At 35.7% G+C, this 19,442-nt stretch overlaps 1 protein-coding gene across 1 annotated transcript in view; it reads right to left on the bottom strand.

Annotated features, from left to right (window-relative positions):
• CFAP47 (cilia and flagella associated protein 47) overlaps positions 1–19,442 on the bottom strand; it is a 533,305-nt gene that overhangs the window by 211,952 nt on the left and 301,911 nt on the right. The window contains exon 45 of the mRNA XM_058535621.1: positions 16,834–17,008. Within this exon, the coding sequence (XP_058391604.1) occupies positions 16,834–17,008 (175 nt within the window). The remainder of the gene's footprint in view (positions 1–16,833; positions 17,009–19,442) is intronic.

The following is a 19,442-nucleotide window of genomic DNA, read 5'->3' as shown; positions in this document are numbered from 1 at the left end:
TTAATTATGTGGGCTGAGGCACCCACAAATTTGTACATGAGACCCCTTACAGTACATGTTAGAGTTGAAGTAGGAAAGAGAACGAGGTGGGCACCTAGCCAGGACCTAGCTATCCTGTGCTGTCATATTCTACTGCAAAACTCCAAAAAGTCCAAGAATTCTAGATTTAAACTTGGGGTCTTCCAGATTGGTATAAATTTATATTTGTCAAGGTGAAATAATAGAATGTATTCTATTTAAAAATGTTAGTTTGATTTACAACTTTTAAAATTTTAGAAATATGGTATGTTGCTTCCATTTGTACTTTTGACCTGGGCATCACAAATGTTGGGGACAATCTGCACTTGTCCCTTCAATTCCTACTCTCCTCAGATGTAGCTCCCCTGGGGCCTTTCCTTTACAGGTGATCCTGGTAACTGTGGCAGTTGCCAGGGCTCTGTAAAGATAACCAAATATATCTAAATTTACCAGATTACAGTTAGTGAAGAAAATAACACAACATAAAGAGAGAATCTCTCTATTGAAAGAATACTTAATTTTATGTAATATTAGCTACTGGAAGAAATCAGTGTCATCTACAGTTTTTGAAATAATCCATAAAAATGTGCTATGCTCAGATCCTAGAATAGGTCATGGTTGGGATAATAAATCAACACTGCTGTTTTGGTCAGCTATCACTGCAAAACAAACTACCCAGAAACTGTGGTTTAAAGAAACAACTATTTATTTGCTCATGATTTTGTGGTTGGACCTCATTTGGGAAAGCTTATCTGCTTCACGTGTATTGGCAGGGCTCACACATGAATTAGGACCTCATCTGGGAATTCTGTCCATGAGTTCTCTAATCTTCTATGAGATTAGCTCAATATTTTTCATATAGTATGGAAGAATTACCAGTAGCAAAAGAATGAGAGCCCTAACGTTCAAATGGTTATCATATATCTGCTTCCTTCACATTCCTTAATAATCCATTGACCAAAGCAAGTCACATGGCCAAGACCAGGGTCAACAAGGGAGGGGAGACTACATAAAACATGTGTACAGGCAGATACGATCCACTTGAGCTTTTACTGAAACAATCTCCCATGTCTTAACTGCAAAGGAAGGTACATGTATAAAACTGGTGAGGTGAAAGATGCAATCAACTGAGAGTTAAAAATCTTGTTTTCTGGTTTTAGTTCCTCTCGTACATTGTGTGACCTTGGGTAAACAACTTAAAGGTTTTTCTTATAACTCAAGTTCTTGCTCTGTTTAAGTTAAGGAGTGAGATTTGATCAGTAGCTTTCAAATATTTTATTTTTTGCCTTGGGGGTACTGTGTCTGAACAATATCTAAGACAGAATCTCAATATATAAAACAAATTAACCTGGAGTTGACCTGGTTGAAGTAGAATGAGAAGCTAGAAGCTTCCATTCAATTCCACAGCCTTTCTATAGACAAACCAAAGTACTTTAGAAGAATGCTAGGGCTCTAGAGAATACATTTGATTAACTGATCTCTCTGTTAGGTTTCTTTCTGCCTTAATATTCCATGATTATATGCAAGTACATCAGACATGTGGGAGAGACTAAGTAATATAGTAAATTGGTTGTTATCTTCTCTAGTTAATTATTTAGGTATATTATTAGGAAACAATTGTCAGAAGCTTTAATTCAGAAAATGAGGTATTAAGACAATGAATAACTATATTTACAATATGATTTCACTTATATAAAAAAATTTACAATAAATAGATATTTATTTGTTATAAGTTAAGGTATGAGTAATTATATTTTCAGAGAATGTTTTGGCCTATTTGCTAATCCCACTTCCATCTACCACTGGAAAGTTTTAGTGTAGAATTTTTTTCCTATTATACAAGTAAAAAGACCAAATCACATGCTAGTTAGAATTTTATCCATTCTGGTTACTTTATTATGTTCTTGGCACATGAGCATCTGCCTCACAAATACTCCGATAAAGTAAGTGATAGATTCATTGTGGGCTAACAACTGCTCATTACTGAGTTTCCTCATTTAATACCAAAAACATTTAGTGTGTCATAAAATTCATATAAAAAAGAAGAGGATTCAGCAATTACAAATTTTAGAGCGTGCTTAATTTATTTTGTAAAATGCTTTCATTAGTAGAAGTGTAGTTTAATATCATCCACTCAAGAAAAAACATTTTCCGAAATGAATTAGCTGCTTAAATTGTGAAATTTATTATACTATTCAATAAAATAATAATAATTTTAAATGATAAAGCTCCATAATAATTATTGACAAATTCAATTTTTAAAATATTGGTTAAAATGGGTTTATCAGATCAAAAGAGGCTGAATAACTTTTGCTTGTCTATCATCTGGAAGATCTAAAATAATATAATACTTAAGGGTGAAAAGAAAGAGAGAGGTAGGGAAAGGGAAAAAGGAAAAAAGGAAGGAAGGAGGATAAAAATAAAGGAGAGAGGGAAGTAGGAATCAAGGAAAGAAACAGAAAGTTTGGGGGATGCTAAGAGAATGGCATGTGACCTTTCTTCCCTAACCAACTCCAAATAGCTGAGAACACTGGACTGATCCTCCCACGAACTTGCTAAGTATCTGCAAGCAGGAAAGACTGGTGTGCAGTTCCCTGTCAGATTTTGCTGAAAGGCAATTCCTGCACATCCTCCCAGGTGCCCTAAAGCACAAGAAAACGGCCATAGAGAGATACCAAAGTGCTAGTAAGCAAATGGCAAGAACTGCCAATTTTTTTCAGCACAACCAAGCTAGGCTTAATAGATACAGGAAAACCTAATCTTACTGTGTTGGTCAAGTCTAGTAGAGCCTTACTAATGTTTTGTCTGCTTGATCTATCAATTATTGAGAGAGGTATGATAACATCTCCCACTCTAATTGTGGATTTGTTCATTTCTCCTTCCATATTTGTCAATTTTTGCTTTATACATTTTGAGATTATGCGGTTAGGTGGAAATAAGTTCAAAATTTTTCTCTACATTGGATTATTCCTTTTTAAATTAATACATTTGTCTTAAAGTCTACTTATTCTAATATTAATATATTTATGCTAGCTATTTTTTATTTATTTATTTATTTATTTATTTATTTTGGTTAGGAAGATTAGCCCTGAGCTAACGTCTATTGCCAATTCTCCTCTTTTTGCTGAGGAAGATTGGCCCTGGGCTAACATCCATGTCCATCTTCCTCTACTTTATATGTGGGACACCTGCCACAGCATGGCTTGATAAGCGGTGCATAGGTTCATGCCTGGGATCCGCACCTGCGAACCTCAGGCTGCCGAAGTGGAACACACAAACTTAGCCACTACGCCACCGGGCCGGCCCCTATGCTAGCTATTTTTTGATTAGTAAATACCTGGTATAGGTTTTTGGATATTTTACCAAGTAATTTTTTAAACAGTATAAAGCTGCATTTCACTTTCCATTGTGAAAATATCAACTTTTATAGTTTATTCTGTTTATATTTATCACGATTAATGATATATTTGTGTTTAATATCTCATTTTGTGCCTCTCTTGACTATATATTTTCTTTAGTTTTCCTCTTTTTTTGTATTTTGTTGGACTCACCAAGTTTTCCTTATTTCCTTTTATGCATTCCACTGGTTTAGAAATTATACATTCTATCTCTTTATTTTTTGGTTGTCCGAAATTTTCAACATTCACGCTTTATATAAAAATGTCTTAAAATAGTTCAAACCTGTTCCCCCAAAATACAAGATCTTTCAATGCCTATTATGGCAATAACTCCCTCCTTATAAAGTTATTGTCTAGTAACTGAGTTCATTTTGCTTTTATACCACCTGAATTATTTGTTATTATTATTTCCATAGCCAATGCTAACTGAGATTTACCCACATTTACTGAGTATTCTATTAACCACTGCTCTTGGATCCCAATTCTTTCTTCTGAATTCAATTTTCTTCATCATAAGTAGATCCTCCATTTGTTCTTTTAGTAAATATCTGTGAGTTTTCAAATCGTCTCAATTTCATTGTTGGATTGAAAATATTTTTATTCCATCCTTACTCTTGAATGATAGTTTACTGGAACTTAAAATTCTCGGCTGACAGTTAATTTGCTTCAGTACTATAATTCCATTGTCTTCTGGTTTCTATTGTTACTGTTGGTAATTCTGTCTTCAGTATAATTTTTATTCCTTTGAAAATAATGTGTCTTTTTATATTGTTGCTTTTCAGAATTTCTCTTGTCTTTGCCATTCTACTGTTTCACTATAACACATTTAAGTGTGAATTTAGGTGTCACTCTTTTATCTTCTAGCATTTAAAAAAATTATTTGTCTTTTTTTTTCTCATTTGCTCCTATAAATAAGAGAGGGTTATCTTTCCTAGGTAGTCACTAGTACAGGGTCTCATTCCCCTTTCACTTTGCAGTGATCTCTTACATCTAAACGTGGAGGTAGCTCAATGCACACACTTGGGCCAATTTCCTACATCAAATAAGCGTCTATCTATTAGACGTAGAGAGAATATTTTCTTACATCCACTGGCAGTTTTCAAATAATCTAGGGGAAAATTTACATCTTAGAAAATTTCATTATCTTCCTGTTAATGGATAAACTCTAATCCCACCGATAACTTGCACCACAAATCACTTGGACTCTTCCCATCTCTGCCACCACCACCAGATCTACCAGCTGGATTCTATACATCTTTGGTAGAACGATTTCTCTCCACATTTTCCCCTAAAATTACAGTCATTTTAAGTCCAGGGGGTTTGTTTTCTCAAGAGAGATGCCAACAGAGAAATGCTAATAGAGGGCCACCTTGGAAAGTATTTCACATGTCGTTTCATTAGTAAAATATTTTTGAACACCTACTATGTACCAGGAAGTATGCAATGAAGTGGCAGCTGCCTAGTTTTCTGGTAGGTGCAGACAATAAATTTCTGAGGAAAAGGCAGATCATGACTAGACTGTTTCCTCTTGATACTTAAATTATGTTTTAAATGAGCATGAGCCTGTGGAGCCTATTAAACGTGTTTTTTAATCAGGCCACATCAGCTCAGTAATTACTGGAAATTCCTCATAGGATTTATGTAAATGTGTGGCTGTTATCTTTCCTTTCCATTGCTGTTGAATTTTTAAACTTCTGTACGTCTTCACGGATCATTTAATGGAAAATTAGGAGAGAGCCTATCATGAAGTTGTAGCTTGCCAGTATTTTAACTAGGAGGTTGCCTGTTTCATATAATTTTTTAAGAAGACAAAATTTCCAAAAGAAAAGAACTAAAATAAGATTTCACTTTCTAATTAACCCCTCCATGGGGAAGGAAGCAAAGGATTGCTGACAGCAAATTAACTTTGTGTTTCGCATTTTTAATTCTGAATATTATAAACTTTCTCTAATTGTTTTAAAAATAAAATCTGCTTTGAACAGAGTTGATTTTTAAGTTCTTGTAGACTGATTTACTACATGTGCAAATTAGTTTGAATGAGCTGTTAGCAGACCCATAAACAGCAGGTTCTCCAGGACTTAAACCAGGGAAAGGCTTATACAATTTTTGATTAAGCATCTCCCTAAATGTATTCTTGCATAGCATATGTTCACTATTGGAGACCTAATAGAAAGAATAAGACACTGTTTAAAAGTTCACATATTTTTTGCTTGTAGGCTCTATGTCCATAGATATAAAACAATAAAAAGCAAAATGAGACACTGATTGAACTGAAAATATCTTATATTAAAATATACTATAAGGATAAAGAATATACACAGTCTTGGATATAACAATTATTTTGACTTGGTTATAGCAAATTATTTGACTTCAAGTATATATATTTTCTTTGATAATACAGGACACAATCATGTCTCACAGTTGCATGGTGCAGCAGAGAAAGAAAGAACCTGGAGTTGGCAAAAAACCCAAATATTAGAACAGGACACATAATGGCAACTGAACAAGCTATAAACTCTCACTGTGGGAGGATAGCCAGACGAGAAAGGCATATCAGTCAAGCAACAGTTATGACTGGGATTTTCAAAAGTAGGAAGTGAACTTATAATCAGGCAAGTGGCCCAGAGAAAAAGAAGAACTGGATCAGATTGATGTCACAGGCCTCTTCCACAGTCAAGAAAGACCCAGGATCCCATGTTCAGGGGCAAGATTCTTGTTTGAGGGGGCTTGGGCTGTCCAGAACAAGTGTGGATGGCAGGAAGAGCATACCAGTACCCAGGGAGGGAGCCAGGCAACAACAAGCTTGGATTTTAAGAAATAAAGTAGAAACCTATGCCTGGGGACTAGAACACACAGGACAGAAGGAGATGCATCACAAGGATGGGAGCATGCAAGTGAGGAGCCACTGCTGCCAGATTTAATACTGGAATAGTACTCATGAGACTGCAGGGATGACACTGGAGACTGGTGGTCAGCACAGATGGGCCCCTAGATCACAGGACCAAGATGAGAATTGGCTCATCTTGACCTGGGATGAAGCATGTCAGCAGAAGTGGTAGGGGAAAGGGAAAGAAATTGGACATTGTCTATATTGAAAGCCGCTGACAGTGTAACCAGTAGAATTCTCTAAAATATTAAAAATAAGACAACATTGCTGCTTGGGATACGTTTTACGTGCTTCCTGAGATTCCCTTGGTTCCACTGCCTCCAGCAACCTCAACCACTTGCCCCATCTCCATGTTCCTCCACCTGAGGATGACCTGTAACTTCCTTCAGAACTAATGGAGCCAACCCCTTGGATGCTGCTCTACAGACAGGTAGATTAGTCCCATGCTCTGACTTCTTGGCTCCTCTTTCCATGGTAGGGCATGGAACCTGGCATTCCATGGGGCCAGGGAACGCCACCTTGAAGCCTAGGACTATTAACTCCCATGGAGTAAAATCTGGCAGATAGGAACAGGAGACAAGAGGTAAACATGAAGATAAAATTCCTTTCCTTTGTCTCTCACATTGATTGCTCAGAGGCACTTTCTTTTCATATAGTTTTTCAAAAGTGACACGTGCTGAGCGATCTGTTGCATCTCTTCATGGAGGGCAGTAGTGGACACTGAGGTAGCAGCTCATGCTTCATTCATTGATTTGCTTCCCATTCTTCCCTTCCTTGTTTCTCTTTTTTTTCACTCATTGCCCTGAGTTTGCACCTCCCAAGTAAAGCATCAGTATTTAATTCTTGCCTCAGGCTTCATTTTCTAGGGGACTCAAACTAAGACAATTACTAACCTAAGAATAAAGAGCAGCATGACTATTTTATGCAGCAGAGCATAATAGAAACAGCACTAGACATAAGCTTAGTAGACTTGAGTGCTTACTCAGGAGACTTGATGTGATCTCTTACATGGCCTCTCGAAGGGACTTAAATTTCCTGAGCCTGACTTTCTCCATTTGTAAAATGGAGATATAAAGTGGTGGCTTCACGCTGTGCAGCAGTGGTTCCCTAGATCTAAGAAGTGGAGTAACTACAGCAGTGATCTGGAGGGGAACTTTTAAAATACAGGTTCCTAGACCTCTTCCAACCTGGGAATGATTCAGCATTCATCATTCAGAATGATTAGAATTGGGCCCAGAAGCTGTATTTTGTAAAAAGTACCCAGGTGCCACTGATGTATAGCCAGGGTTGGCAACCAATGGCAATGTGGAAAGAGCTTTGGATTCTGCGTTTCTCAAATCACTTTCATTTGTAAGTGTCAGAAACTCAACTAAAACTGGCAGGAGCCACAGAGGTAATTTATTAAGTAAATAACTGGCATGTACAGAGGGAATGGCCACCTTTACAATGACAGCATCTAGAGATGCATCTGAAATCATGAGATGTCATCTTTCTTTCTCTGCCTTTTGACTCTGCTTTCCTCTGTGCTGACCTCATTCTTGGAGACTCGCCCCACTTACCCCAGACTTATATCCTACCATCTTAGCAAACCTGGCAGAAAAAGAAAGCCATCCCTTTCCCAAAATGTCAGCAAAAGTTCCAAGTCTGACTCTCCCTGAATCAACTGTGGCCAACTTAATCCCTGAAACAATTTCTGTAACCAGGTGAATAAACAAGCCAGTGACCAGAAAGCTAAGTAGACAAGCACTTATCAGTTTGAATTATATATCAAAGTTATTATGTGCCAAATTGCTATCACTTTCACTAGTCTATAACCTTCCTGAGGACAAGAACTTAGTCTGATTTCTTCATCATTTGAATCTCTTGAAAACAAATCCAAATGAATGAATAAACCCTTTTTAATCTTCAATAAAATATAATCAAGTTTCTAACGCAAGTTAAGTTTTAAAAAGTAACAAAATGTGAAGAATGGAAGAGGTATAACTATTACCACCAAACTATAAATTTTAATACAAATAATTAAATGAAATGCAACACAGCTTATATATGGCTATAGACTTATAGATCATTAATTAAATCATTTTTATATGTGAGATAACACATAGTATGCCCAAAAAAGTTAATAGAAGCTATCAATCCTTCACGGATATTCTTTCCTAACTTTTCCAGTAAACATTTCAAGTTCTTTTTCTCCATATTATCTTACGATTTGTCAGAATCACACAATTACAGCTCAATTATTCTGGTAAAGACTTACATATTATTGTATAACATCCATCTCAAAAATCACAATGTTAACTGTAAGTCTAAAACCTCTTTTTCTGAGAAACACTAAGGTTGTTGGCCGGAAATAAAAATGAGAAAAAAATGATGTCTCTAAGTATCATACAGAAAGTTCATACAGAAGGGAGAAACTCAACGTTCTAACCCCCAACACGTGGGGCAAAGAAAAGAACTGGAGAAGAGTTACCCTGAAACGGAAAGAGATGGGAGTGACCATTCTCAGCAGCTCAATCATTTGCCCACCATAGAGGCTGCTTGGGCTGAGGCCAGATCACAAGAGCATATGACCCAGTTTTCTGACTCAGCTAAGGAATCTGTGAGCAGTGACATGAGACAGCCTTGTGAATTGAGGACAGTAATACTTTGATCAATAGGACTGAACTGTGCACCCAGAAGTGTGATTAGGGAATAGGAGCAGAGGATTCAGTTACTGCCCATGAACATATTCTTCAAAGGTGATGTGTATCAATGACTCAGATTAGGATAAAAAGCATTATAGAAAGCAAGATAATCAATAAAATATAAATATCAATGGTCAAACCCTGAAATTTGTAGATAAGGTGTTCACAAGTTTATCTTTTAAGTGCCTGCTCATCCACCAACAACTGAAAATAACATCACTCCTCCTTTCACTCCATCACCAGGCCCGGTCTCCTTTTCCTAAAGTTAGATCCAGATACGCTTCTACATGAAATCAGATGGTTAGGTGCACCTGGGGCAGCCCTCCACATCCCAGAGGGTTTCAGGAGGCAACTCTGAGGAAAGACAGGATTATTTCCTTCCACAAGAACTGTCATCACAGTATCTGTCATGATACTTTACTCACTAAAACACAAAAGACAAAGATCAAAATGTTTTAAACATAAAAGACAAAATAAAAATTCTCTAAGATTCCATGTTTAATGGTAGAATAAAGAAACTTACTAATGTCGGAATGGTAAATAATCAGACATAATGTTAAAAAGAAGCTGACTTCAAATACTTTCATTATGTTTTATTACACCTTTGTGTAATACTACAGTGGAATGCGCCACTAGTTAGCATTTATTGCATTCACATGAGTACTACAATTGCCCACAAACTTAAAGACAAAATTCTGTTTCAGACACTATTTTTCTGAGTTTTATTTTAAAAAAATGAAAAGAAGTTTTATACCCTGTTCACCAAAAAATAAAATGATATAGCAGTGACAAGCAAAATCAGATTTTCTAAACTATGTAAGTACGATTAACTTACCTAATCACTTTATTCATTTCTAAATTTCACTATACTAAAGTTCTGTTCATTAAATTTAATAAACCTTAATTTAAAATCCCTTTTGAACCTCCATGCATGAAAATATAGATTCATAAAATAAAATTGAACCTTAATTTTGTTTTTCTGAAAAATAAAAAAAGAGTTACTATTATACCAGAATCGTCAAGTACTAGAAGAAAAACTGATCAAACAGGGAAAGAAGACCATGTAATTATTTTCAATCAGATATTATGTGGGTAGAAACGATTTATTTAAAATATAAATGGCTAAGAGTAATAACAGTGCTGACAATAATACTCATCTAACATGTCAATTTACTCGCTAATAATTGGTAAATCATTTGAAATTGAAAACCATGCTGGACCCTTTTATTGAAACAATATTGCTAAAGTCAAAATTTGGGTTAAGTTCTCATGTGGCTAGTCAAATTTCTCTATGCTACAACCACTTTCAGTACATCTAACTGGCTAGTCACCCAAAAAAGTAATACTCTGAGTCACAAGATGGAATGAAAGAATAAGTCACAGAAGAGGGGGAACCAATACCGAAACCGTCATTCAAAGCATATGCCCCAAGGATGGTAAACACTAAGCACAACTTTCCACATCAAATTTCTAAAAGACAGGGACCTTCTCTATTGTGTTCACTGCTATATCTCTGGAGCCTAAACACTGCCTACACACAGAAAGCTCTCAATAAATGTTTGTTGAATAAAGTATCCCATCATCTAGCATCTTTGTTCAAAGAGGCTGAAGATGTATTTTCAAGAGTGAATTCTGCCACTAATTATTTGATTCTCATTAAATTCTTTAACCTCTCTGTGTTTCAATTTCTTTATCTAAAAAATGTGGAGGTTGGAGTAAATCAGTGGCTTTCAAACTGTATTCATCAGAGGCTTATGAGAATCTGCTTCATGAATCACTGTTGGGGATACAATAAGAGGTGGGGGAAGGGCAAGCAGATATTTCTGGAGCATCTTCTCTAGTTCTGAACAGAGAAGCTTTACATTTATTTCATTTATATATTGGGTGTTTCATAATATTTCAACCTGCCTCCCAAAACATCTATTATTACTGTTAATACACTCTTAAACAATCAATGGGTCAATAAAAAATCTGGGAAAATTAGAAAAGACTTTAATGAAAATGAAGATAAAAAACTTGAAAACTTATGGGATTCAGCTAAAGCAGTGGTTAAGGGAAATTTATAGCTATAAATGCCTCTAACAAAAAAGATCTGAAATCAATAATCTACCCTTCCACTTTAAGATACTGGAAAAAGAAGAGCAACCTAAGATTAAAGAAAGTAGAATAAAAAATCTAATAAAGATTGAATGAGAAATTAGTGAAATAGAGAAGAGAAAACAATAGAGGAAATCACTGAAACCAAAAGATAGTTCTTTGAAAAGATCAGCAAAATTGACAAACTTTTAGCTAAATAAACCAAGGAAAAAGAGAATATATTTAAATTATTAAAATATTAGAATCAGAAATGAAAGTGGGGGCATTACTTCTGCCTTATAGAAATAAAATGGAATATAAGAGAATAGAACATAGTAGATTGCTTCAATTAAACTCAGTTTAATTATTAAAACTGACATTAAAATGATACTCTGTTAAATGAAATTTATTTTTTATTCTATTTGAAATGCATTCGTGATTATTGATATAACACAGAAATGTAGGATTTATCTTTCAAAGAATATTTAATAAATTTTACTTTAGTAGGAATTTAATTTTACTTTTATTGCAACAATATTGCAGTCTTATTTTCATACTGAAGGATAATTTAGCTATTAAAATAATGTATTTAGTCTTTGTAAAATGGGTAGAACTACATACAGTGTTAGTTCATAATAAATGTTTACAATCACATTACATATTAAACAGTTGTCGTGGAAGGATTTAATGGATATTTGTTACTTATTAGACTACTAATTACTAGCAAATATTAGAAAATTAGGAAAATTGGAATTACATAGGAGAAAGGAGAGAAGCAGAACAGCGTTCCTACAATATGCACTTCCAACATGTCTTCCATATAACCCCTGGGAGAGAAGAAATTGGGTCAATACAAAAACTAGAAACTGAAGTGATAACCTTTAGGAATGAGAGTTTCAGTCTCTGTGTAAGAGGATTGGTAAAGCCAGCCCAGAGCATTTTGTTTGAGTGCTCTTGCACATATTTTTCATGGGTGGCACAGAATCCATAGGACCCTCTATACTGGGAAGGTGACTTAGATAAGTGCTCTTAGATCCAGTGGAGGTTTTCTGCTTACCTATGGCTACTTAAGGTCCATAAAACTCTTCCTGTCCATGAATTTCAACATCCCCAGAACCACAAGTAGATGTGATTTTAAGTCAATATCTACAACCAGGTAAAAGTACAGGTTTTATGAGCCCTGAAGCTTTTACAATGTAGGGGGCTTTCTTTGAGAGAAAACACGTAAAAATACAAATACAAAACTAGGTATAGGGACTAGGAAGGGGCATCGAAAAAGTGAAGAATCATAAAGTTTATGGTCCTTTGGTATCATAGTAAATCTGCCCCTGAAATCACTAAATGTTTCAGCAATATCTCATGGTCATATTTAATAATTCTTGTGCCTAAAGGTGAAGTGCTTTAAGGGTAACAAGATTAGAATATCATTAATAGTCAATATTTATGAGGTATACTATAGTATTTAAATTCTTAACATGTTTCTCATGAAATATGCACCTAATTCAGAAGAGGTAGATGCGATTATTTTCTCCATTTGTAAAGTTCTGATGAAGACCTGAATCATAACAGTGGGAGTAGAGCAAAAGGTAAGGAAATAAATTACAGAAAATTTAGGACTACAAGATGAATTGCAGGTCTGGATCAAAAGAGAGAAGCTTCAAGCAGTATGCCCAGATTTCTAGAGACAAGTCCCAATATACGAAATGATAAAGATTATATGATGAGGAACAAATAAATGGAGAATAATAATGCACTCTTTTTGAACTTGAGGGATATATCTCTATATTTACGTATCTATTTGCATATATGTCTAGTCTGCCTCTGAATATATAAATTGAAAATAGAATGAACATGGTAGGAATAGAGACAAATGTTGTTGATGTTAATGGTAGTTGTAACTATGAGAGTATACAAAATCCCCTAGAGGATGCCAAAAAGTAATAATAGCACCAGTAGGACAAGAAGAGCCTTGAAGATTCCCACATTGATGAGATAAACAAAAGAACTCACAAAGACACTAAGAAATCTTGTCAAGGAAATGAAGAAATGCAGGGAACAAGGATAAAGCCTTATCTCAAATGTCTAAAATTCTAAGAGTAGATGCTTAATCATCCAGGTTAAATGCAGTAGAGATCCAGTAAGATGTAGACTGAGGACAGTCCATTGGATTTGATAATTAGAAAGCAACTGACTGTTTTGCTACAGTGGTAGAGCAAAAGCCAGATTTGAGAGGTTGAGAACTAGTCACACAAGAATAGAAAATGCAAATACAGATCCCTCTACTGAGAAGTATGTTTGCCATAGGAAAGGTATCAATTTCTTTAGGTTTTGAAACTTGAGAAAGTTTGGGAGCCAAAAGTGAAGGAACTACTTCTCAGAGAAGGAGCAGCTGTGATAAATGATGGAGAAGAGCCCAAGAACAGGTTATCTGGGATACAATAAAAGACACACACAGCAAGATTGATAGAGTAGATTCCTATTCTTCGGAGACAGGGGAAGGTGATAAACGGGTTAAGAAAGAATGTGTGTTCATTAGCCTCTTTTCCTCCGTGAGAGAGGTGACACAGTCATTTGCACAGCGGAGGTTGGAGATGGGGAAAAGACTGGAGTGAACAGCATGTTTGAGAAGACTAATAACAGAGTGGAAAGGTTGTTATGAGAAATGCAAGAGTCCATGGACAAGCAAGTAAGTGGCTCAGTGCTTAGATGGGGTCTGGGACAGAAATATCTATTGGGAGGATTAAATGAAAAAAAGTATACAAACCAACCATCACAGTGTTTTGCACATTTGTGGGTGCTCAATAAATATTAGACCTAACCCAGTCCACAAACATAAAGGAGTCACAGGATCTCTGAGATTTATGAAGTGGGACAATAGGTGGTGTCTCTTTTTCATGGGAAATTGTCATATATGTACATCTGTCATATCTGCAAAGATTGATGCACCTACTTGTGTGCATGCACATGTACTTTCTTTACAGGTTCATTTTCTTCAGATGAAAGAGTTATAATGTTAAATGGTAGAGTGGGAAAAATAATACTTTTCCAAATGATAGGGCTAAAATAAATGCAGATTTAAGTAGATTACTTTTAATAATTTTGGTAATAGCTATTGTTAATCAGAAATTTCATTAAGAATTTCAAAAAGGTAAAGACTGATAGGCAACATTAATATGAGAGGGCAGAAGACAGTCATTTTTAATACCTCAAAACCAGATCCTTTTGATGAGCTTAGAACGTCAAGAGATTATAAATATGACCCTACCTCCACCCCTTTCCTGCAATTAGCTATTTGTGATACGAGCTGTCTCTACTTCTCCACATAAATGCTTGTCATTTCTTCCTCCATGCCACTCATTAAAAAATAGGATTTGTTTCTATATTATTATATTTATTCCTAGGAATTTGCTGGTTAATTCTCTTCAAATTGGCTTATACCATAAATAAGTTTTAAACCCTTACCTCTAATATTTGTCTCAAATTCTAATAGAACGTTATTTATTAAAGTTAAAATGCTTACATTCTCTTCCTTTTCATTTATCAAGTCCAGTGCTTAACAACAGAATGAACATTGTTTAGGGTACGTATTTTATTTGACCTGCTACTATCCTGAATTAGAATATTCTGTTTTTGGAAACTTACTTTATTTAAATATATGCTGAAGGAAGTAGAAACAGAAACTTGGATTGAAAGCTTCCTCTATAAACCCAACTGCACAGAAGATCAAGTTAGATTTGAACCATGATAGGCCAATTACATTTTAAAAGTTTTATGTATAATCTTTTAAAATTTTTTGCAGTTCTATTTTTTCTTAATTTTCACAATAATCTTCTTACTAAAATGGATAGTTAATAACTGATACGAAAGAAAAATAATAGCCTTAGAAAAATATTTGAAAGATTTTTAAATATAAATAACTTCATACTTATTTATATTTAAACAGCATCTAAATATGCCATAGTCTTCATTAGTAAAACTATACTTTGAGTTTCACGTCAAGTCTTTGCTGTGTATCTTTAGTTATGTTTTCTCAGAGTGAAATTCTTTAAAATTTTAATTATCCTACATAATCAACTATATTAATGTTAGTTTTATTTGTAAACACACTCTATGTAAGTGCTTCTCTATCAATAACACTTATCCCACTGTATTACAAGAGCTACTTATCTGTTAGTCCTTCAAAGAGATGAATATTGCAGTTTTCATGATTATGCCCAAAGGAATTGATGCTCAACAGTGCTGTTGAATGAATGGCTGAATAAATGAATTGCTTGGACTGACAATCTTAGCTGAGTTTATAATACACACAGCTTTATCCAATTATCTCAAAAAGAATTAAAACGTTATCAAAATAAATTCTTCATTTAAAAATTTAATAGCACACTGAAAAGCTGGAGATCATAAAGATTTAAAAAAAGACAACTTAACAGGAGAGGTCTCAGACTGACAGCTGGTGAGTCAAATATGCCCTCAGAGTTGTTTGGCTAGCTCAAGCTTTTATTTTTATTGTTTTGAATTTGAATGTTTAGACAAGGCATCTACTCCATCATCCCTGGTGCCTTAGACCAGACCTAATTCATAAATCCTTGTGACCTGCTTGTCCCCTTAGCATTTGAATCTGGGATCTCAGATCTAGGAAGGCAAAGTGAACAGATTACCCTGTACCTTATAATTTGTAACCACCACTTCAGATTTAGAAATATTTCTAGTTAATACCAAGTCATAGGAAAATAACAAATGAAAACCTAAAACCAAAGTTAGCAACAATATAACTTAGGATCCATGACACTGGAGTTATGGTACATTATTGGAATAGCCCTAGTAAAGAAATTATATTCCTAATATTATCCACCGGCTTGGAAAGAAGTGAAAGAAAAACATAAATTTTGAATACTTCATTTAGTTACTTAGTTTAATTATTTAACTATTATACTTTAATCATTTAGTCATATTGTTTACATCTTATCACTTGTATTTAATAATGCAAATTTAGGGCCGGCCCTGTGGCTTAGTGGTTAAGTGCGCGCGCTCTGCTGCTGGCGGCCCGGGTTCGGATCCCGGGCGCGCACCGACGCACCGCTTGTCTGGGCATGCTGAGGCTGCGTCCCACATACCACAACTAGAAGGCTGTGCAACTATGACATACAACTATCTACTGGGGCTTTGGGGGAAAGAATAAATAAATAAAAATTATATAAAATAATAATAATGCAAATTTATTAATATTCTAATAAATCCGGCTTAGTCTTTCCTGATCACAAAAACAGAATAAAGAACTACCAGGAGACCAAGAGTAGGTACTCAACTAATAAAGACTCTAGTCCAGATCAAAGATAAATTACTCCTAAATGGTACTGTTCTCCTCTGATATGCTCTTGACATCAACATCTCTCCTATCCTTTAGGGTCAGCCTAAGCTTCAACTCCAGCACAACTTCTGTAACCAAGTTCACTGTCAAAGCAAGAGCTCACCTTTCTCAAAGGGTACTTATTGTCTTCATCAGACAACTACTCTTTAACAAAGACAGGTCTGCAAATTTCAGCACCAGTAATTTAGCATCCAAACTCAGTACATAATTTAGATTACTGTGATGTAGTATGTTGGTTATTTATAATGCAAAATAACATTCAATAATTGGTATTCATGTAGCTGAACTATCTCTTAAATTATATTATGAACATCCTATTAGTAGAGATAATCTCTTCTTGTATTTTAGTATTTCACAGTGTCTAAGAGTGCTAGAAACTGCAGTCCACATGTTACTGATTACCTGTTTTATCTGCAGGTTGAATTCTTCCACACTGAGTCAATTCAGCTTGAGTTTCTGAAAACTGAGGAATGTAGATTTTCTTGGGGATATTAAAATGCTGTGGAAGGCTCAGTTCTGTTGTATATAAAATGGACTTAGGCTGCTTCAACTTTGAGGTATTAAAGAGCACACAAGTCTGCAAATAAACAGAGTAAAATTGGAATGTAATTCTTTTACCTCCAAAACACAAAAGATAGCATTACACATTTACATTCCATATTTGGGAACAAATCCACCAAGGGATTGAATTTGTTCATATTCAGACACATTATTTAATTGATGGAAGACTACACTCACATGTTTCATAGAATCAATGGAGTCATCCTTTATTGAGAGATGCTGAATGTCCCCTGCTCTGTCTTTCAGTGTTGAGGAATTCATTGCTTCAGGAAGAAACCATTCCACTGGTGAACAGCATTGAGAAAGTGCTTCCCTCCTTGAGTTGAACCCTGTGCTCCTTAATATCTACCTATCAGTACTAGTTCTTATTAGCAATACAGTTAGTCCCCTCTCTTTTACTAATGACAATTTTGTGAATATATATAACTAGGTCCCACCCCTCCACAGATCTCCAAACATCCCTTTTAAATAGCTTTGTTATTTTTCTCCCTTCAACCATTACTTATATAATGTGAGTTACAACACCTCACCCCCACATATATGCGCCTCAAGACACAATCTAGTTCAATACTGTCCTTCCTAAAATGGAACACTGAAAGGAAACCCAGCTCTCTAAGTGTGAACCAAGCAATGCAGAGCACGGAGGTAGGCAATCATTTATTTTTATCTGGATGTTCTACTGCTAACCACATAGTATAGCCCACTGGTTAGACCAAGCATTCCCAGAGCCAGACTGCCTGCACTTATACCCCAACTCTAAGTAAGCTTGGCCAGATTATTAACCAAAATATGTAAAATATGGGTGATGATAGTACACACTGCCTACCTCTGGTGTGAATACTTAAAGTGTGAATAAATAAATGCCAGGTCCTTGGAGCATATTTTAAGTATTCAATAAATGTTGGCTATTATTATCATCATCATTGCCATTGTCACCATCGTCATCACCATCATCATGATCATGATCATGATATCATTACTCAGCAAAAATAAATGTTAGCGCCTTCAGCAACTATCTCATTCACTGGGTTCGTTATCTATGAAATCCATGAGGATCTTTTTCCACAAAGTCACATTTTCCACCTACTTTATTTTGGCAATTAAAATCATGTAAATGCAGAAATTTAAATTAACTCATTTACATTTATCACTGGATTTGATTGATTTTTCTAGTCATTGTGAACAAATTATGTTTTCGCATCAGCAATTAGCTCTTTAACCTAAATATGTATCATCTGCCTTCTATATCTTTAAGTCATTCAAAATAATATGTATTGACATGGACTCTCTTCTTGACCACTCTAGTCAGGCTCCTCCAAGACCTCTTGTCAACTAGGCCTCCACCTTGGCCTATAAAAACTGCAGACTCTCGGGCCGGCCCCGTGGCGTAGCGGTTAAGTGCACGTGCTCTGCTGCTGCGGCCCGGGTTCGCATCCCAGGCACACACAGACGCACCGCTTGTCAGGCCATGGTGTGGTGGCGTCCCACATAAAGTGGAGGAAGATCAGCCGGATGTTAGCTCGTGGCCAGTCTTCCTCAGCAAAAAGAGGAGGATTGGCATGGATGTTAGCTCAGGGCTGATCTTCCTCACACACACACACAAAAACTGCAGACTCTCAGCACAAATGGTTTTGTTCACCTCCTTCCCTCATACACACACACTACGAGACTTGAACAAGCACTAACATAGTTTCTAACAGCTCAAGACCATATCTCCCGGATTATCTCAGTCCCTCTTAAAGCCACTACCTGAAAGCTTAATGCTGCCAGGAGAATATACCGTTTCTTCCAGCCAAAACCTGGTGATAGGCAGATAGGCCCCTGAATCCCCTCTTAGAGCAGTTACTCTAGAAAGCTTGAAATTATAAATCCTTTCTCTCCCCTTTTGAGATGTAAATCTTCTGCCACCCAGAATTGTCTTCCCAAGGACCTCTAGCCCTCTCTTTGAAATGCAAACATTCAAGGAGATAATGCTCCCAGCCAGGTGAGTACCTTGCTCTTACTTGCATCACTACCTCCAGTCATAAAGATTCCAGAAGATTGTTTCTCCTGCAGGTAAGCATCAATTAAGAAATCCAGATCACACTGACCAATTCCCTCCCGTTTCTTGTAAATGTCACTTCCCTGACTCTGCTCAAGCTCCCAGCTCATTCTCCCTCCTTACTATCTCATCCTTCCTTTAAAACTCCCAGTTACTTCTGCACATATTGAAGTTGAGTTCAGTTCATGCTGGATCTTCCTCTCTATTGCAACAGTTACTGAGTGAAATCTATTTTTATTGCTTTAACTAGTGTCTAGCTTTGTTTATCTTCGTCAATATCAATAGGCTTACTTCACGATTTAGAGTACACTTATATAAATACAAAAACCTTTTTCTTTACCCTTCTGAATCCTCACCCAAGGAGATCTTTTGGATTTCCTTTTTTAAACATATTATCAAATTTCAAAAT

The sequence above is a fragment of the Diceros bicornis genome, chromosome X (assembly GCF_020826845.1).
Source record: "Diceros bicornis minor isolate mBicDic1 chromosome X, mDicBic1.mat.cur, whole genome shotgun sequence".
NCBI lineage: Eukaryota > Metazoa > Chordata > Mammalia > Perissodactyla > Rhinocerotidae > Diceros > Diceros bicornis.
The sequence above is the reverse complement of the archived record's forward strand: the minus strand, read 5'-3'. Positions and strand labels throughout refer to the sequence as shown.